Below are 22,183 nucleotides of genomic sequence, written 5' to 3'. Positions count from 1 at the left end.
AAACAGAACCTAACTTATGTGTTTAAGCTTTGATCTAGGGCAGAGGTGCTACACTAAATGTCCACATGTATAAAGTATAAAATTATAAATATCATAATTATTATAATGTCAATGTGTGTTTTTGTATTACACTTACTTTGATGCTGATCTGTGGTCTTGTGGTAGGAGCGTTGGTCTCTCGATCTGGAGGTCCCGAGTTCAATTCCCGATATTGACATTGCAGCTGATCACCAGATTTATCCGTAAGTAAGATGATCCGTGATTCGTTGAACTTCGAAATTACCTTGCTGATAATAAAATAAATAACATTGGTCGTGGAAATGGCAACGCAGGGTGGGATGACGTAGGCGGATGACGTAACCTAACCTAACCTTGAAATGTTAGCTGTCACTTTTGAGCATAGCTGGTTTTCTTATATCATGCTTAGATGCGCCTTACGCATGGAACTAAAAGGATCGATGAGGATAGTGCTGAAGTTCCTTTTATAATCACAAATAAACAGGTAGACAAATGGGTAGGTACGATCACGAGTACTAATATGTATACATTTTGAAACCATGTCACATTAATTTGTTTGACAAATTAAACCGTAAGTCTCATAAAATGACAAAAATGATAGTGCGACAGGGTTCTAAAGAGGGTACATGATATTGCTCATGTTTGTACATAATGTTACCTGATTGTAAATAGCTGTTTATTTGAGATAATATTATATTCAGTGATTCCCGTTCAAAATTAATTAAGGCATGAGTGAATGAAATTGATTTTATAGTAAAGCAACACAATATGCTGTAGTAACTGTTATCGCGGTATCACAGATAGCGTTCAATAATATAAAGATACATATTTTGTTACTAAAATTGTGTTCGTTCGAGATATTTTTATCTACTGATTGCCAATCTTTATTGTCTCCTCCTTTCATGTGGGTTGTGAGTTGGATTACAACCTCAACAACCCTGGTGTCAGGGTTATTATTAAGCCGCCAAAGGCTCCTGACATGCCTCATGCCTCATGTACATACTCCAGTAAGGAGAGGGCAGGCTGATGTTAATAGATAATTAAGTTGTTTTATGTTTTATAAAAGTAGACTTTTGCCCCGATTTAGCAGAATTATCCTCATTTTATTTTAAGTTATACCTGTCATTTTAATATCCGCCGAAAAGAAAAGGGACGGTTGAAAACTATTAATTTAAAAATGAATAAATAACCCGGGCAAATAAAATAGGCATCTCGCTCATTATGCTATTCGTTTGACGTGTGCTGTCAACTTAATTCTATCAGGTTATTGGCCAATATAAAACTTTGGAAGGGTTTTTTCAAATTTCTGCCTAAAATTGACGTGTGTTCCATAAATTTTATGCCTGTCGCCTACCCGTCGCGTCCTTTTTCGTTGGATAAGAAAATGTCAGGTATAACTTAAAATAAAATTAGATAGTGTGTAGTTTTAGGCGGATGAGACGTTCGTTATGTAAAAATTGACGATTCAAAGTGTAACTATGTTACCTACTGAATAAAGATATTTTTGAATTTGAATTTGTACAGGTATCAGCACTATTGTGATTATTTTATCGAAGCAATAATACCACCTATAGCGCTTCTTTGTATTTATTTATTTCTGTCTATAATGTCTGTTCATTAAAGTATATTTATTATTTTATTGTGTCACTAGAAGCATACGTATAAAATACCATACTGCAATTTATTTCTCTTAATAATTATAAAATCACCATCAGCCCGCACTGTAGCAGCGTGGTGGAGTATGCTCCATGTATACCCTGGTCGATTAAGGGTAGGATTGCCCAGTAGTATAGCCTAGTAGTAAGTTATGTAATAATGAAAACAAAAACATTAAGGGAAATTATTATTACTTACTCGTATTTGAAAAAACTAGTGAAACTTTTTACCACTGGCTAGTCCAATTGGGAGGTTTTGTTACGTAAAAAGCATTAAAATTTCGTATATAAAATGAGTCGTAAACGTCACAGTTTCCAAACTCTGATTAGGATCTAGGCCGGATCGTTAGGTCACCGAGCACTAGCAGGGCAAATGCAGCATAGGTGTTGGTCAACAACCAATTAGACTACGGAGCATTGCTTAATTTGATTAGTAGAATATCTACTAACATGTTGATAACTGGCAAAGAGGAGGGATATAATTGATATTCAAATTCAAAAATATATTCACAGTTACACTTTGAATGGTAATTTTTTACATAAGGAACAACAGCAGCTTCTCACAACCTGTTTCGCCGGTACATACATACATGAACTCACGCCCGTAATCTTTAATGGGGTGGGCTGCGCCACAAGTATTCAAAAAACAACTTGCAGCCTCTGTTGGTACAAAGGCTAAGATGCTGATAGAGTTGATACGAAAGCTAAGATGAATAAAGTGAACCTTATGGTGATAAGAGATTAGCCTATATCTCATCATAATAACTGTCCATCATCTTAGAAAAGACAACCACAAGTCTAACCTACCAGATAGTCTCTAATAGATATCTGGTAAGTTACACTTGCGGTTTTTACTCCATAGTGGCTTATAGCATTTGAGATTAAAGCGTATATGGAATAATATTACGTAAAGAACGGCAACTCTCCGCTCCCCACCAGCGGCTGAGCTAGGTTTACCTCACCCTCTTCGGTCTTTCTTTCTTCAATCGTATGGTGTCAGACGTAACACACACAGATGCGCGTGTTCGATAACGTTAATATGTAGTGTCTATTTAAACGAGGGTGTCTTGTATGAAATATACGGAGTGTGATTAAAGTAAGACACAGAGGGGGTGAGGTCAGCACCCGATACGAATTGGTGCGGGGCGGAGAGTTTATTTATTTATTTATTCACAATTTACATAGTTAAGTAAGTTACATAGTTACCGCTATACGTAGTATTATTTTTTATTCTATTCTACGTTGAAAACTTCTCTCCACCTCCACCAACAGAAGCTCCATGTTGAGTTCTGATGAGTTGTATTTCTTATCATAATGATCTCCGCGATATTCCGTTTCTTTATCTGGCCTTCAAACCCGCGAGAGAAAACCAGCCTAATACTGTAGGTCACATACCTTATAAAATGCATTTATCTTTGCAATGTGAGTTTCTCAACGAACTTTTCCTTTACCGCTGAGCAAGTGATCAGTTCAGGAGTTGCATTTCGGGCAACTACCAGAGGCTTTAATAAGGGTACATTGAAGCAATTCATCTAAAAAACAAATTGCTATTTGAGGTTTATTGACATTCCGCACTTATTTTCATATGCGAAAATGTCAAATAGCAATATTGCTTTTTAGATGAATTGCTTAGGTGTGTATTTCTTAATCTCCCAGCTCTTTTCTACTGAGTAATTGTAATTCAGCCTTTGCAATCGAACGCTTCCAATCTTAAACCGGTCAGGCGTCAAGTCGAACTACAGCAAATGATAACACGGGAGACGAAGTTAAATTACATGGTCATACCGACAGAGGATCGAGTCGTAAAAAGTTAAGCGCAGATAGTGTTTCCGTAGTGACGGTTCGACGGCCGAAGAATTGCACAGCGCGTCGGTTTCCGTGAGCCCTCTCACGACGAAGCGCCTCTCCACTAACTCTGGTATTTCGACACGGATTAAATGTTTTAGATTCATTTACTTCACTTACTACTACTACTCAACGATGAGGTAATGATGGTTGATGAGGTTGGTAATCCACCTCACAACCCACACGAGAGACGAAGACTACTACTCGGGGTAGCAGCGTCGTGGAGTGTGCTACATACCTTCTCCGGTTGATTTAGGGGAGGCATGTACCCGGCAGTGTGACGTATATAGGCGGTTTCTTTTATTGTTTCGTTTTTTCATATCATATATTTTTTATATTGTTTTCTTGTTCGGTTGTTTAAACGTTTTACATTAAAACTTAAAAAGGAAACGACAAAAATATGATCGACATCCCGTGACCTTGACGCATCGAGCCCGATGGACAGGGCAATGTAATAACTGCTTTATTGAAAAACATCGTCGTCCGTAATCGTAGCGGGCCCTATGGAAAACGGCCGTCCAATCCATCGGTCGTTAGCGTTTTCAAAAGTCCTGGCAATAGTGCTCGATTGGATCCCAGGAGCGGTCCCAGCTTAGGCACAGTTCGTTGATCCCGTGGGAAGCGAACTATTTGCTTAGTATTGCCTCGGTATTTGCGCTAGCTGAACTTTCAATTCGATTTGTTCTTAAAACTTCGAGCTCCGTGTTTTTGTTCGATTTCGAAATTCTAAGATGGAAATTGAGACGTAGTTGGTTTGATATTACTCTATATGTGTGTGATGACTGCATTTTTGCTGTACGAGTAGCCTCGCAAATTTCGTCAAAATGAGATTTATTGAGAATCAAAAGAATTAAATGTTAAGTGTGTTGGCAAATATATCTAAAATAATAAAACCTTATTATACGTAGGCAAATATAACGTAATATAATCCCCGAAAGGGTAGGCAAAGGTGTATAGTACCTATACACACAGTCCTCGCCAGCTAAATCCAAGTCTCATGGGTAGGTAAATATAATAGTTACATATAGCACAAAGACAAAATGTACCTACTTAATACTAAAATATACAATCACAGGACAGTAAAAACACGTTCTTTACTCAAACCACAAGAAGCAATAAGTTAATTAAAACTCTCGTTTATTTAAAACATTAACAAATTATTTGCATTATAGAGAAGGTAACTACCTAAAATTGAAGAAGGCAACTAAAATAAATAATTTAATAAAATAAAATAGATAAAATTAAGCTACCTTAAAAAGAGGCCGCATCGAAATGTACGTCACGAAAATGTACCCATAAAACTGGCCGCGTTTTCACGGTTATTAACATTGTAAGTCAAACAAATTCTCTAACAAAAACAAGAAGTCGCCAGTAAACACAATCCTACTTGGACTTCCAAACACTTCCAATAAACATTATCAGCCATAAAAGTACCAAACTGACCATGCCCACGGATTCAAATCCCAAACATGCGGGCCCCAACAATGCGTTAACTATTAACGCATTCATTGATGCGTCATTATCGAGAGGAAGCGAGTAGGGGTGACCTCTAATGGATATTGCCATCGAGGATGCAACCTCTAGACTCCTAATAATAGAAATCTAACTCTGTCAACACATCTGATCTAAACGTACATACTGACATAAACCCACTAAGGGATTATTAGCCTATCACACATAACAATTGAAGTGAAGAAGAAAGAAGTCCACGGATTGTAATAAAACTAATTATCAATCCATAATAATTCTATGCAGAATCTGCGACGCTACTGTCGAGGCTGCGGGACTTCTTTCGTGGCGTAGACTACATTTTAAACCTCGTATTATCTTTAGTTTTAAAATAAGGTGGAAGGCGTCTATTTGGTTGTATCGTTGATAGATATTGCCGACGTTGGCCCGATGAGAATGCAGTTTTGGACCACCCCTGTTGATTGGCCCCCAGCGTACTCACCCGTGTTCGAAACGGAACCGTTTTGGCCTTTTTTTGCTGCCGAAGCCTTCGTTGCGTTATTGATTGACTTTATTCCTCTTGTTGACTATGTTATACACGCACGGGCCCAAGATAAAACCCTGTGGTAATAACTTGAAATTATTCTCAGTAGTTTTTCTGATAAACATATCTTGCAAGTTAGCATACCTTTTAAAAGGGAGCGTATCTATATTAAAATAAATTCACACCAATTATTCCGGATCCACTGATACTACTAAGAGTTAGTTCGTAATATTATTCATTTTTGGAGTGACATTCTGTTGTGTGCTTTCCCCTGCTACCCTCCTCGCCGGTGACGATGAGGAATCGTGCGATGTTCTTATGGACGTTGCCGAGTCCGATTCGTCGTCGGAGTGCGTGGAGTCGTCCTCTTCGGAGGACATATTCACGCTCGTGGAGGGCCGTAAGGGAAAACGAGCCCGCCGTCACCGCGAATCTGAGCCTGCTAAGGTCCAGAAGACGTCCTCGGGAACGTCGATTCCCTCTTCCATCCCCGAGGCCCGTAAGGCCCCTTCCAGCCCTTCTAAGGCTCTCAATTGTAAGAGTGCCATCAGCGGCACTCAAGTACAAAAAGGTCCCACCCCTCCGCCCTTGTATATGAGGGACAAAAATAGGTGGAACGAAGTCTCCCTTCGGGCGAAAGAGGAGAACATCGTAATCACCAGCGCCCGCACGACCCAAGATGGGATCAAAATTCAAGTCCCGTCATCTTCTGAGCATAGGAAGCTCACTACAATTCTGAAAGGTAGAGGAATACAATTCCATACCTACGCCCTCCCGGAGGAACGTATCCTCCGTATCATCATAAAGGGAATCCCTAAGGAGTGGGAAACCACTCTTGTTAAGGAGGACCTTGTTAACAACGGTTTTCCGGTGCTTGAGGTGCACCGTATGCATCGCGGTCGTGGCCAGGTCCCGTATGACATGGTCACAGTCATATTAGAAAGGACGGATGAGGGCAAGAAGATCTTCAACCTGAAGACTTGTTGCGGTCTATCTGGCCTTAAAGTGGAAACTCCCCATAAGGGAGGCCCCCCAACGCAGTGTCATAGATGTCAACTTTACGGGCATTCTAGTAGGCATTGCCATGCCAAGCCTAGGTGCGTAAAGTGCCTAGGGGATCACGCTACCTCGGATTGCCTTAGAGGCAAAAACGAGGTAGAACCCCCTAGCTGTGTGCTGTGTGGTCAGCAAGGTCATCCTGCGAACTATCGCGGATGCACCAAGGCTCCACGCACCCACCACAAGGTAGCCCAACGAAGGGCAGCCCGCGCTGCAGCTTCCCAACCCGATCCCACTAAAGCCCATATGGCCCTTTCCTCGCACTCTACTCGCGATTTCCCGGCTCTGCCACTCACGCAGACCAAACTCGCGCCGCAGCGTCCATCCGCATGGACTCGTCCCCCGGCAATCGTCCGACCCACAAATCCGCCCCGCGCCCAACCTAGTAGCAATTTAGGTATTCCTGCAGCCTCTCTCGCGCCTCGTCCGGTTCCTGCGATGGCCCCTCAAGCCTCTGCATTTCCTGTCAACCAGTTTAGGGAATTTAGTATTCTCTTTAAGTCGGCCCTTAGTCAACTTGACAGTTTATTAGACTCCCTGTCCCAATTTAAAGCCTAATAATGGATTGTACGAATAAAAGTAGAGTCAAACCGCGTTCCCTTACAATAGGTTTTTTCAATGCTGATGGCATCTTAGGTCAACGTGCAGAGATTCACGAGTTTGTAAAACATCATCAGGTAGATATTTTATTAGTGCAGGAATCTTTCCTCAAACCCTCTAACCGCGACCCCAAGATGGCAAATTATAATCTAGTGCGAAACGACAGGACCTGTGCGCCCAAAGGGGGCACTCTCATTTATTATAAAAAGTCACTTCACTGTATCCCCATAGACCCACCTGACCTCACTGACATTGAGGCTTCGATCTGTCGAGTAGGCATGACAGGACATCAGCCGATCACATTAGTGTCGGCTTATCTATCTCCTAATAACTCTAAGAGGTTACTTAGAAGTGACCTCGAAGCCCTCTTTAATCTCAGTAATTCAGTCATAATTGCAGGCGATCTTAACGCTAAACATCTTTCTTGGAGTTGCTTAACAACAAACACAAGAGGCAGGGTATTAGAAACTCTAGCCGAGCCCCTCTATTATGATATAATAACACCATTGCAGCCCACTAGATATCCCCCTGACTTGAACCACAGACCAGAAATACTCGACTTGGCGCTTCTAAAGAACATAAACTTACGTTTATGTTCTATAGAAGTACTACACGAGTTACAATCCGACCACCGACCTGTTATATTAAAACTAGGCTCCCGTTTAGACGCCCCTGATAATCCAGCACCCCCTAAGACAGTGCTGGACTGGGAGAAGGTGGCCGAAGGCCTCCAGTCTTCCAGTTCAGTGTACTTAGATAGTATCCCAGTAGAAATAACCTCCTTAGAGGAGGCCTCGACAGCTATTAACTCCCTCACGGATCACGTGAGGTCGGTTTTGAACGAAAGTTCAAAACAGGTTCCGGAGATGGAAGACCATCGCTGGAAACTGCCTACCGACATCCGTGATCTGCTAACGGAGAAAAACGCAGCCACCCGCGCATATGATTCCAATCGCACCGAGGAATGTCGCCGTCATTTGCGTCTCTTGCAGCATACTGTAAGAAAACGTATTAATGACATGCGACAGAATCGGTGGGATAATCTTTTGAGCGGCATTGAGCCCCACCACCAGGCCATCTGGCAGCTGTCTAGGTCTCTTCAAAAGGATACGGTTGTTCCTACTCCCCCTCTCAATAGGCCTAACCAACCCCCCGCTTTCGACGATGACGAAAAAGCCGAATGCCTTGCCGACAGTCTCGAAGCCCAATGCTCGCCCAGCACTCTCCCTATCGATCGTAGGCACCTCTCGACGGTGAACTCTGAAGTTCAGCGTAGGGCTTCTGTACCTCCCACCGATCCTCCTCTTCCACAGGTAACTGAGGAAGAGGTCCTAGGTATTATCAAAAGATTTCATACCCGAAAAGCCCCTGGCTCAGACGGTATCACGAATCGTGTCCTTAAAAACTTCGGTGCTCCCCTCATCTGCTTACTAACGGCAATATTCAACGTCGCCTTGAGCAACTGCGTCTTTCCACAGCAGTGGAAAGAAGCAATTGTAATTGGTATACCAAAGCCTGGGAAACCTAAAAACGAACCTTCGAGTTACCGCCCCATAAGTCTCCTCAATTCCATGGGGAAGGTTTATGAGCGGCTCATATTTGCTAGATTACGGGACTACGCCGAATCCAATAGTCTTATTCCACCAGAGCAGTTTGGTTTTAGAACCAAACACTCCTGCGTTCAACAAGTGCACCGTATTGTTGAACATATCTCCAGTAGATTAAACTTAAAAAAACCTGTCGCTACGGGAGCGCTCTTCTTCGATGTGGCGAAAGCGTTCGACAAAGTCTGGCACAACGGCTTGATCTACAAGCTTTATTCACTGGGAGTGCCAGACCGTCTCGTGCACATCATACGAGACTTCCTCTCAAACCGAACCTTTCGCTACCGCGTGGAAGGGACGCTCTCGTCACCGCACCCGATACATGCCGGAGTCCCACAAGGCTCCGTCCTCTCCCCTTTACTATTTTCATTGTATACTAGTGACATTCCCAAATCCCCTAATACCGAATTAGCTTTATTTGCGGATGATACAGCCATCTATTCTTCGTGCCGTGGTCGAGTTATGATGACCGGAATCCTCCAACGCGCGGCCAATGCCTTGGGCAAGTGGTTTCGCAAATGGAGAATCGAGGTAAACCCGGAGAAAAGTGCAGCGGTGTACTTTTCAAAGGGCTATTATAACACGCCACGGTCACGCCGTCAACTTAAAGTCATCACGATGTTTGGCAAGCCGATCCCTTGGGAGGAGCAAGTCAAATATCTCGGCGTAGTCTTAGATAGACGTCTTACTTTCAAGGCCCATATCAAACGAGTGCGCGATCGCGCCGCGTTTGTAATGGGCCGTCTTCATTGTCTCCTTAACAAGCGAAGTAAATTGTCCCTTAGGAATAAGGTGAAAATCTACACGACTTGCATCCGTCCGATCATGACCTATGCAGGGGTAGTTTTCGCTCACGCGAGCCCCTCTCAAATTCACCGTCTACAGGTAATACAAAATCGTTTCATGCGGAAAGCCACGGGAGCTCCGTGGTTCCTTCGCAATGAAAATCTGCACATTGACCTAGGTCTGCCAACCATTGCCCAATGGCTCAAATTAGCTTCCAAACGTTTTTTCGATTCTGCTCCGCACCACCCAAATCCCCTGGTAGTTGCGGCTTCCGAGTACATTCCGCTTAGGGACGGTACTGAAAAGTATCGGCGTCCGAAGGACGTAATATACGATCCCGACGACCCGATTACTCTAGCCATAGAGGCAGCCAATCAGCTCGCGACACCAAACACTTCAGGTCCCCGATACCGACCCCGCCGGCGTGGTCGACGATTTCCCTCATTCAGCGCTTATCGCTATCGACCCACTAGGGTCGATTAATTCTTTCAAATATTTTTCCTCTCAGACGACGCCCTGAGCCGAGGTTCGCGCCCAACTGGGCACCCTCAGGCCTGTCGTCTTAAACGTTGTACCGGGTGAGAGCCTTCAGCGCTCCCCATTTGTCCGGCCAAGTAGTTAATGCCATCTGCGGCAAATCTACAATAAGTCACGTCAAAAAAAAAAAAAAAAAAAAAAAAATGTTGTGTGCTTCTTGCACTAATTACTTGGTCGGGCAAATGAGGAATACTGAGGGCTCACACCAAGTACAAAAATTTGAGACAATTAGCTATTAAATGAATAGGTATCATTGTTTTCTATAGCTATGATACGTGCATTATAATTCTGCTGCATTTGCTTAACCTTATATTTTGGTTTTAAATACTTTCTTTTCATCTCCAGGGCAAGGCCAAACGTGAGGCGTCACTCGAAGAGCTGAAGCAGCATATCTATAAGTTCTACGTTCCACTTGGCCGGCAGTTTATGGTACTGTTTCCTGAAGGAGGTTTCTTGCACAAGAGAAGAGAAGTCAGCCAAAGGTGAGATACAACAGAGAGAGGTGTGGGTACTCAGCTCATCTTGCGTTCGTTTATCTGTGCCTGTTTCCATCGGATAGTTATGAGCTTATGTTATATTATGCAAATCCCGTCCAATATCCCGTACATAACACGGCCACTAATCAAGGTCGCAAATATGTGACCTAACCAGTAAAAAATTCGGAGCTGTCAAATATTCAGATAACGTAAGTGGAGCCCGTGAATACGAGATGTGAAATTTGATATGAGAAATATATTTATTTTCTGAGAAATATAACAAAACAAAATAGGTAAGGCACAATGACTAAACATCCAAAAAAGAAAAAAATAAGTAGAGGTTCCTAAATTAGGCCTAGCCTGCATATATAAAATATGGTTTACAATATTACCTTTTTACAGGTTCGCTGAAAAGAACGGACTGCCAAAGCTGGAGTACGTCTCGCTGCCACGCGCTGGTGCCATGAAGGTCATCATGGAGCAGATCGGACCGCACAGAGACGCTTCAGGTGCAGGCACTTCTAGACAGGCTAGGAAAGGTAGGGGGATTTCTATAGTAAACACTGCTAGGAGTATTAACTCCGACTAAGTAGTAAAAATTATATCCGAGGGTAATTTATAATATATCACAAAAAGCAAATGAATATATAGTTTATAAATATATAGGCCCCGATTCCTGCAGACACCTCCTAATTTTATTTTAAGTTATACCCGTCATTTTCTTATCCGCCGAAAAGGAAAGAGACGGATGATTGTCAACAAGTTAACTTTAAAACGAATGATTACCCCGGGTGAATAAAATAAGCATCTCGCTGGTATGTAATCTGTTTGACGTGCTGTCTACTTAACTCTGTCGGGTTATTTGCTGTTGTAAAATGTTAAGACGGTTGTTTTATATTTCTTCTTAAAATTGACATGTGTTCCATAAATTTTATTCCTGTCGATTACCCGTCCCCTTCTTTTTCAGCGGATAAGAAAACGACAGGTATGACTTAAAAAAAAATTAGATTGTATCTACAGGAATTAGCACCATTATGTCTTATCTACTCGTATGTTTATAAACGGTAGCGCAAGAAGAGTTATTATATTAGAACGTCTAAGGCCCTATGCAGAGATTTTCCTTGCAGCTGCTTTTACTCGGATATATTGGTTGAGAAACTGAAATAGTTTTAGTTGAATAAAATGTTCAACAAAAAATAATGGTTAAAAAAAACAATTTATTTAGTATAAATAATCATTTTACCAATTGGTCAAAGATATTTTGGTTTGATTAAGCTTTACAAAAACCATATATTTTCGACCTTCTCTCATCATTTTTATAATACTTATCGTCTGTATTCTCTCCTCAGACAACAACTTCAACCAGAACAACTCCAAGATGATCCTGGACACTAACTCTGGAGACAGCATCGAATGGGTCCTGGATGTGACGATTGCTTACCCAGACCGTATTCCCCTCCACCTGGTAGACGTCGTGTGTGGCATTAGAAGACCTTGCACCACACATTTACATTACAGGCTTTATCCTGCAAGCGAGGTAACTGTTATATTCGTATATATTAATACCATACAGGGTGTTAGTGACATCGTAACGAAAACTTTGAGGGGTGGTTCAGGCCATGATTCTGAGTTGATATCAAGTAGAAATTTCCGTCGCAAAAGTATGAATTGGAAAATAATTAAAAAGAAAAGAAAAATTTTCATGAATTTTTGACACGAAATTCCACTTGATATCAACTCAGAATCATGGTCTGAACCATCCCCCTCAGTATTCGTTACGGTGTCACTAACACCCATACCTACTTATATGGCCACCGTATGTACTTGTACGGGGTGTAAGTGTCATCGTAACGAATACTGAGAGCGATGATTCATCTGATTATTCTGAGTTAATATCAAGTGGAATTTTCCGTCGCAAAAGTATAGAATTGAAAATAATTTAAAAAAACTAAAAAAAAATCATGAATTTTGCGACGGAAAATTCCACTTGATTTTAACTCAGAATCATGGTCTGAATCAACCCCCTTAGTATTCGTTACGATGTCACTAACACCCTGTATATACATCTCACTATTACGTTATTTTTTTCACTTGCTGACATAATAATATTATGAGAGACTTTCCAGCTTACGTTCCGTAAAAACATATAGATTGCGCTGTTCAGATTTAATGTGATAATCTAATGGCAGAAGTATGTATAAAAATAATTGTATTTTGATATTTGGATTAGATAAGTTTACAATTGTGTTGCTTCTCTTTATTTTGATCATAATAATAATGGATGAAAGATGTATTGTGCCTGGTTGTAATAAAAAGGGTCATACACCCAAAAACAAAGATAAAAGATCCGTATGTATGTTATCCAAGAAATTAGAAGGTTAAAAGTAGGAAAATCTTTACAGCGCCATCTATATTCTTTTTGAGGAACGTTGCCTGGAAAATCCCTCATTGTTTGACAGCATATCGGGATAACATAAAGGAATAAATGTAAAAATCCACTTTTCAGCAACAAAACAAGTAAGCAAGCTAGTTTTCTGACGAAGCGCCATTTTTAACACTTTCGAGGATAGAACGTCTACAGACGATGTCCCGAACCCTAACGTCATAATATACTATTATGAATAATAGGTCAATGTCAGTGTCCGTGAAAGTGTTAATAAAAAGATAAATTATTTTAAAATTGTACATTTACATTGCCAACTCATGCTTTTTGATGCAGGTTCCATCGGATTCGGAGGGAATGACCCAGTGGCTCTACGACAGGTTCATAGAAAAAGACAAAATGCTAGAAGAGTACTACCGCACGGGCAAGTTCCCCACAAAGTCCGATAAACCCCACGTCCTCCGATATGTGAGGCAAGATAACCTCCGGTACCTGATCTTGCACACCTTCTTTATAGCTTCGACGTTTTTACAATACAAAATTTTCTTCTACTTTTACAATAATCTATGGTAACGGTTATGGTGTTTTTGACTGGACGTGGGATATCCATTTTTACTCGTCAAGTAGCAACGGACCACAAATCACTGGTCATATGTGAACTATCATTAAAATAAGAGTCCCATATTATATTTCTTCTAATCTGTAGAAAATCGATGGTTAATGTGCCATAAAAACAACGATTCACCTCTGATTCAATGACCAATTAGAATATTTTGAATATTTTTCACGTGCAACTTCAGTATCATATTTTGAGATAAAGGACAAATTTTATCTAAGGAGAATACTATTTTGGTACTTTGCCTGATAAAACTTAAGCACAGTCTCCCTTGTATTGTCACAAATATTAAATAAAGTATCATTATTACTTGTAACTGTCTCAATATTTGACACTGATATTGTATGTTAGAGTAAACGTCAAGTTTGTGTAAATGATTAATCGTTCATACAATTTCACTTTTGAAGAAGAACAGATCCCAATGTAAAAGAAGCAATCTCAACTAATCCAACAACAATTCCACGTTCGGTCTTATTCTTAATGTTGTATGATGATGTACAGAAATAAGCTTTCAACTATTGACAGACTATGAACCTAAAGCTGTACTTTTATCCAAAATCATTCATATTATTTTTCTCTCGTGTGGGTTGTGAGAGCAATGGCCAATTTCATAAACCCTGGTGTCAGGGTTACCATTGATCCGTCAAAGACCTCTGACATGGTTCATGTAACGACAACATCCAGGGCCGACTGCTTAGCGTGCCGGATCATCTTACTTTCAGACAATAATCGGGTGATCAGCCGGCAATGGTGTAAACCAAACTAGAGATCACAACATGTCCCGACCGGAATTTGAAACCAGGACCTCCATATCGTGAGCTTAGCACTCAAACACTGGACTGTCGGGGACGTTAATATTATTCATTATGAAAACCAAGATGAAGCTCTATACATATCTTAATTTTGCCTTGGAATTGGTCTGGATTTTCAAAATCAATTGAAATCTTATTATTATTAAGTACATTACTTTTTTAGTAAGTAAATATAATACTTCAAAGTACAATTGGTTTACAATAGACAGTGTGTTCTTTGTCTATATGCGTTTATTTTCTGTCATAATATATGTAATGGTATTCCTAGTCGGTTAATATTTGAAAGCGTGCACTCGTTTTGTAAAGGTGCGTATTGAAAGTACATTTTTATGTTAGTTCGTTTTGTGTATGTGTAGAATTATTTCATCTACCTTTAAGTTGTAGTTGTAAAATGATACCTCGTGAAAAAGAGTGTTGATGGAATAATTGTGCCCTGGGTACGTTTATTGTATATAGAAGCAAGCTCCGCGTATTAACATGCTCTTATTTTGTCTATAGATAGTGATGATAAGTTATTTGGTATTAGCGCCACAATTAGGTTCAAAATAAGTCAAGGTACAACAATAAAATAATTCTGTTCACTTTAGTGACTTAGCACTGTAAAAACAGCTATCCTTGTACCTATTTGCATGTTTTTTGATCTACTTTCCTTGTCACATTAATTATGGAATAATTCAAAAGAATCTATTTCTGTCTTTTCCCGTATTTTCTATTTTAAATTTTAGCATAACCAGTAGTACCTACAATCATTTTCTTTTTGTCTCATTCTATAGTCTAGTAAGACATAACTACATTATACTGAATACGTCTATATTCTTACTAAAACGGTAGCGTAGTTTCTTTTACTGCGGAATATTGGTAGATAGTTGAATTAAAAATATATATATATATATATAATATTACCTTAGTTATTCTGTGAATCTACCGGGTTGTTTCTTTTTAATAATATAAGCTGGCGATTGACCGCAGTCTCACCTGATGGTAAGTGACGATGTGGTCTAGGGTGGATCATGCTGACCTAGCAAATGCCTAGTCACTCTAGCCTTGAAGACTCCCAGTTTATAACGAGTTGGAAAAACAGACGACGGCAGACAGTTCCAGTCAATACAATACAATAACTCTTTATTGCACTTAAATCATATTAAAAATACATTAGGTATGCAGTCCTTTGTTGTTCGCATCAAAAAGGAAGAGGCAAAAGGTTTAGTGCAGATTGGTGGTACATCCACAACATAAGAATGAAAAGCCTGCCGACATCTAGTTGACCATAGATGAAATGGAGTCGGTGGAAATAACACGTGAAGTTCCTGCGCACACTCGCCGAAATGAATCCTATAAAAAACGGCCAGACAAGCTGCCCTTCGTTGTGGGAATGTTTTGAAATTGCGTTTTTAATTTGAATTATATCGGAGTAGTTATGAATGATGACGTTATTACACGGAGCTTGTTTATAATAATCATATTTTTTACGACCAAGAGCACTTTCTAATAGTGGGAGTATTACACTATTTACAAAGTGTATTTTATCAAAGCGTGCTGTGACATACAAGTCAATATGTAAGTTTCCTTAGCATAGGTCTTGTGCTTTGCGCTGAACCAAACTCCAAAACCTTTGTGACAATAAAAAATAATAGAAAAAAATCTTTTTACAATCACCTTCACCTTTTACTCAGACCTTCGCTTCTAATTTTTAATATAGTTAAAGAATAACGAATTTTTTACCACGAATCCTCGTCTTGGGTATTCTAGGATTTTCTTTTTGGATTGACGTTTGCGAAATATTGCCATTATTAATAGGCTAGAGAGCGTTGATAGGGACAGTAACAATTTTTAATGGGTTTTTGTCGCCCTGTAATTTGCTTAATGCTTGCAAATACTCGTAACGGGTGTTTGGAAATACCTAAAAGGAATTCAATCGTCAAGTTACAGGGATCAAAATCTGCCAAGATGCGGTTTAATAGCGATAACGCCTATTGATATGGCGTTCATTTCGCAAATCTCAATCTTGAAAAGAAAGAAGGGGTTTCATAAACCTTAGTAAATATCTAAATTAGAATAAGTCACCTTAATTCTAAGTGTACACATATAAGGTTCATTTTAGTTCGATTGATGTGGGAACGTTCCTTTAAACCTTAGTCCTTAATGTACAGTCATACAAATGTAATGAAATATAAAATGTGAAAATGGGATGAAAACTTTTTTGCTATGAATTTTCAATAACTAATGGCTGTCATTATCATCGTCGGCACATACATTTGACAAAAAATGTCCGAAGTACTAATGCCATCCGAAGAAAATTTACAATACTCGACAAATGTCAAGTTTTAAAAAATTATAATTGTAAAAAGAAATAATCTAATCTTCTTATCCCTCTTTGTGAATTTCTTTGAGCATCTTCTACACCATAAATGCATCTAGAAAACCTTGGTGTTTTTCTGATTGTCAAATATGAATGTGTAATATTGTAAATTCATAGTACTAACATCACGTCCTATATTATGTGAGAAAACAAAATATGCCAAAACAAGTTTGCCGTAAGTGCCTAGGCTTATAAAATCGGTAGGTGTCGAATGCTTATATGTAATATTGTATGTATCAATTAATACTGCATTGTTTAACAACACTTTTACTCATAATTATTGAGATTTTTCATGTTTTTCCAGTGATTTGAAATACATATTTGAAATTAGTTGGCCATTTTATATAGGCCTTAAAAAAATTGTTTAAGCTCCAAAAATATACAGGGTGTCATAAAATAAATTTAGTCATTGTGCTTTTAATCAATATCTATTCAGTAATTTTTTTGAAAATTAAAATAAAAGAATTTCATCGTGTATCGATGTTTTTATTCTTTAGTAGCCAGTATTTTATATCTCTGTTTAAAAAGTTTTAGAAAAAGTTAGAAAAAGTGAATAAAAGTGTTGTTATTTGCAGTTTCCTAATAATACATTTTACCTACCTACTTAAAATTTCGTCTTGAAAAATTGTCATGCAATTTTATGTTGTGTATCCGTGTGATAATTGTGTATAAGCGTTGTTTTTGTCAAAATTAATAGTTGTATATTTTTAAGTGATGACTTATTTTCTGCTTTGTGTCATAAGTATTTAGGTATCAAGTACATGGGTTGTTCTTCTTTTTTATCGACAATGATCTGTCCTTCGTTCTGCTTCTGATAAGTTATGTTTTAGAATTTTATTTCATGTTTTGATTGACCAAAAATATAGTTATCTTATTATACTCAAAATACAAGCAAAATACTAATCGGTTCCTCAATTAGTTATTAACGTAGCTTGATCGTTTTTCACAAAATTATGTGACAGAGTGGTAAATTGAAATGCTGTGTCCGATGAAAAGGGCCACTCTGTCACAATATTTTTTGGAATGCGCCTGCAACGAAAAGTATGTTACCAAGATAAAGAGAACCACTAAATAGTCCTCTACAGACACATCTTTATATGATGTTTTAAAATATTTATTGCCGTTATAATTTTAAAGATGTTAAATCCGATAAATCGAGAAAATGTCTTTTTATTGTCGATAAAAAAGAAGAACGACCCACATAGAATTAAAAGTACGCCAATCCCTTTCGGCTTTCCGTCATATGGATGAATATTTTTTTTTGTAATTAAAAAGTCAAAAAGGGACTGGTGTTTTTTTATGCAAATCCTATTTAACAGTCAAATCCGACCAAGTTCCTTGTATCATGTCCAAAAGTGTGCCTTTTCCAAAAATATTAAGTAGCTATTTTTGAATTAGTTTTTGACACAACGGCAAATCAATTTTTCATATACAATCGGAATAAAAAGTTTATTTTTCTTAGAAATACTTAATTAGAACAGCATGTCAAAATAGTTGAACGAAAAATGTGTTTCCACAAATTCTTGTCTTTTATACGGGTTAAATCTTCTAAAAAAACCCGCCTTACACCCGACAGGGTTTTTCGTACATGTTGTATAAATGTTTTCTCAGTAGCATAATAGGTAGATACAGTATAGTCATATTTTCCCTTTTTCACCACACCCAATGCATTTTATCTAAGAGTAGCGTATTCCAGAAGAAATAATTAAATATGGTGCATTTATACACTAACAAGTATTATTGTAGATAAATGAACATAAATAAAAGGACTATGATTACTTACTGAATTGAAAAATAATTTTGTATATTTGAGTTAATATTTTCATATATTTTTGGAATTTTGATTAGTCGATTGGCACACTATATTGTTCACCAAAATCAAAATTACAGTCGGATTTTCTTTTCTTAGTTTGGCTAAGTTTTCGTAGGAAAATTTGGGCGATGTGATTATTTTTAAGTTTCAAGTTGTTATTCTTTCTTTTTTTAGTTAAGTTTGTCATTTTATAGTTAGACGAATAACAAATTTGTGATGCTTTCGATGTAGCACGGTTGGTTACAGTCCAATCAGTCGGGATTTTGTTTAATTTAATGTCAATTGTAAAGAGTGCCCGTGACTTTGACATTTTAAATTTAAGTTGGCTCTACATAATATTATAAAATTGGAACGAATTGGGCTTAAATAGCTTTCAGAAGGCATGCCTACCGAGCGACTGACTTCATTTGGGGGATACGCCTAGAAAAGCCATTTTTGATTTAATATTATGAGATTAAACTCGAAGTCGCTGCCGCTTTGTAGGCATATGCAAGCTTTACGTCATTAGTTACTTGGTAACTTGTGTAATATATAAGTCGTACGAATTGAATAGTAATCTCGCTAGTATGAAACTCCCATGACGCGAGGTTTCGTATAAATTCACACGAGTTATCCCAAGGTTTTCAAACAAGTGTAGGGCCACTTTTAGTCTAGTCTGACTAGCATGATATGTCGTCGTAAGATTACGACATAAGTGCAAAAGAGACACAATATATGAGTCATGAACAAGAAGGAACAAGACGTAATGTGTCTTGACAATTCACTTAGTATATTGAATCACTTACGCTTGAAAACCATATCTTTGTAGACACTTTTATTTGATGCATTTTGGAATATAGAATTCATGTGTTTAGCATCATGTTTTATGTGTAAAGTCGAAATGTATATTGTACTTTTGACATTGTCACTCAAAAGTTAACAATGAAAAACAGTCCAAATAAAGAGTGAGATAGTATATAGGTTTTGACACGATATTTCTGTGGGTGTGATCACAAATTGAATCGTGAAAAGTGGCGAACTTTGATACACATATACCAACGCAGTGAGTCCTGCGTGTTTTATTATACACATGGATAAGAAAAGGACTATACTTGCCGATTTTGTGTTGACATATTAAGAGAACGGTTTTATAAATGACACGATTTGGGTCACGTTCACAGTCATCTTGTGTATATGCCCAGATAAAAATATACAATAAAAACTAAACGAGTAACTTTTTCAGGTAGGTTCTCTTATCTAAATTCTCAAAATCAAATCTAAATAAAATATTTTATATTTTTATCTGGGAAAATTGTGATGGATACAGGAAAATGTTTGCCGAATTGTAAAATATGGATTTGAAGTCGATACGAAAATTTATCATTCGTATTTGAGCTCTAATAACACCATTTTTGAACTCGCAACGTGGATTGCCTAAAACTGTATTTTATTTAGCTGTTTATGAATTAAGGATTACCTAATACCGAATTTATTGTTTAACAGTGTCTACTCTTGGTCAATATGTACATTTCATATATTAAATGTCACTAATAAATGTATAAGTGTATGACTTGGGCTTTTTCGGGTGATATGTGATTATTATTAAAAATTAAAGTACACTATATAAATATATGATTTTGCACTTTCAAAGTATAAGTTGTGTCTAAATTTATCTTTACAATATATTGAAAAATATTCCTCTTTTTACGAGGAATGTTATATCGTCACAGGAAAGGCAAAACTACGTAATATTGCTAGTAGAGATGTGCTGACTACGATTTTGGCCAACTAGCCGACTGGCAGATTCATCGGCCTCGGAAAACCGACTAATGGACCAATTGTTAGCTACTACTTTGTAGGGAAATACTAATTCTGAAATTGCCAAGAGGTATACTTACAAGAAAATATTATGTAGAATATATTGATAAAATCAGCAACTTTGTTATAGAGAAAAATAGTTAGGTATCAAATATTTTCAACAGACAATGGTAACGTCTATTGAATGCAAAATAGGTATATTTCTTAATCTTGCATTTCGTTTACTAACCTGTTATTGTAATGGTTATAAAATATTGATTAATTTTCACTGAACAGTTATTTCATGCATTTACTATATTTATTACCGACGTACTGTTTTGCCGATTGCATCTCTAATTGCTAGACATTAAAAATTAAAAACAATGTATTTTTAAGCTGCATCATCTAAATTGGACAAATGGGTAAATAAAAAGCTGTGATAAAAAAAACTGATACTTACGGCTTTTTCTCGAAATGACCTTTTGGTGTTTACGTAATTTTGCTTTGCCTGTGACGATATCTAGCGACAGATTGACATAAAAATACTCTAGTGGCTAATAGCAGCAACTTTTGACAGTTCATTTTGAAGAGCTGCACTGAAATATGAGAATATAAGATTTATTCAAATTTAGTTTTGTCTCTTTGAATTTTTAATTTGCACATTACAATAACTTTTTTTTGTATTGTCTGTCAAAGGGTAGTAAACTCTTCACGGAAATGAATACGACATATACCCCTTTATAACGTAGCTAGCATGATTAAAATGACATAATATATCTTTCATCTCTTTCTTACTAAGTTGTATACCGTTAGCGCGAAAGAGACATATCTTTGATCCCGTCTCTTTCGCACTAGGCGAGGCACTATATTCTCCCGTTATTCCAATCATGCTACATTATAAGGAGTGAAGTGTATTTTCAGATATGATCCGATAAAGCTAAGTTTCGTCAAGATTGCTTGACTCGCTGTATATAAACTTGTGGGCGGTTGTCCCGTTTGTCAATAAAGCACGTTTGTGGCACTCAGATACTGTTTTAATTATTAACTTAATATCTACTAGAATAAAAAACCGTATATTTATTTACAACAATTTAAAAAATAACCCCAAAAAAAATTAAACAAAAGCTACCAACAAAACGCATCGTCTTGCGTACACTTTAACAAAGAAAAAACGCATCCGATGACTGTTCTCTTCGAACAACTCGGTGCGTGCGCGTGTGAGGTGCCTAACTTAGAAGAAATTTCAAAATTTTGTAAATTCAGTGTTGTTGCTGTTTATGTAAGTAACCTTTCATATCTATAGTTATCAATTTGTGCTTTTTGGTCTAATTGTTAGCACATATTGTGATAATTTTCCACTTTTTGTGAATGTCGAATCGAAAAATCAATATATGTAGGTAGGTATCAAAAAATAGTTGCTACTTTTCTCGTGATGTACCTATTATTATTAATCTCCTGTTCGACTATGAATTATTACAGGTAATTAATTATTGGCCCCGATTCCTGCAGACATCGCCTAATTTTATTTTAAGTTATATCCGTCTTTTTCATATCCGTCGAAAAGGAAAGGGACGGATGATTCACAGCTCTTAATTTTAGGAAGAATGAGTAAATGAATGAATAACCCGGGCGAATCAAAAGGTACGTCGCTGGTATGCAATCCGTTTGACGTGCTGTCTACTTAACTGTGTCGGGTTATTGACTGATGTAAAATTTTTAGACGGTTGGTTTAGATTTGTGCTTAAAATTGACGTGTGTTCCATAAATTTTATGCTTGTCGATTACCCGTCCCTTTCCTTTTCGGCGGATAAGAAAATGACAGATATAACTTAAAATAAAATTAGATGGTAT

General features: G+C 37.9%; 1 protein-coding gene across 1 annotated transcript in view; it reads left to right on the top strand.

Moving 5' to 3' along the window:
• The window catches only part of LOC126373271 (acyl-CoA:lysophosphatidylglycerol acyltransferase 1), a 351,324-nt gene extending 329,967 nt beyond the window's left edge, over positions 1-21,357 (top strand). Inside the window, exons 5-9 of the mRNA XM_050019337.1 lie at positions 10,443-10,579; positions 10,976-11,112; positions 11,923-12,110; positions 13,293-17,508; positions 17,949-21,357. Coding sequence (XP_049875294.1) covers positions 10,443-10,579; positions 10,976-11,112; positions 11,923-12,110; positions 13,293-13,529 — 699 coding nt within the window. The 3' untranslated portion in view covers positions 13,530-17,508; positions 17,949-21,357. The remainder of the gene's footprint in view (positions 1-10,442; positions 10,580-10,975; positions 11,113-11,922; positions 12,111-13,292; positions 17,509-17,948) is intronic.
• Positions 21,358-22,183: the final 826 nt, after the last annotated feature.

Source organism: Pectinophora gossypiella, chromosome 15 (genome assembly GCF_024362695.1).
Source record: "Pectinophora gossypiella chromosome 15, ilPecGoss1.1, whole genome shotgun sequence".
NCBI lineage: Eukaryota > Metazoa > Arthropoda > Insecta > Lepidoptera > Gelechiidae > Pectinophora > Pectinophora gossypiella.
This window is presented reverse-complemented; position numbering and strand designations above follow the sequence as displayed.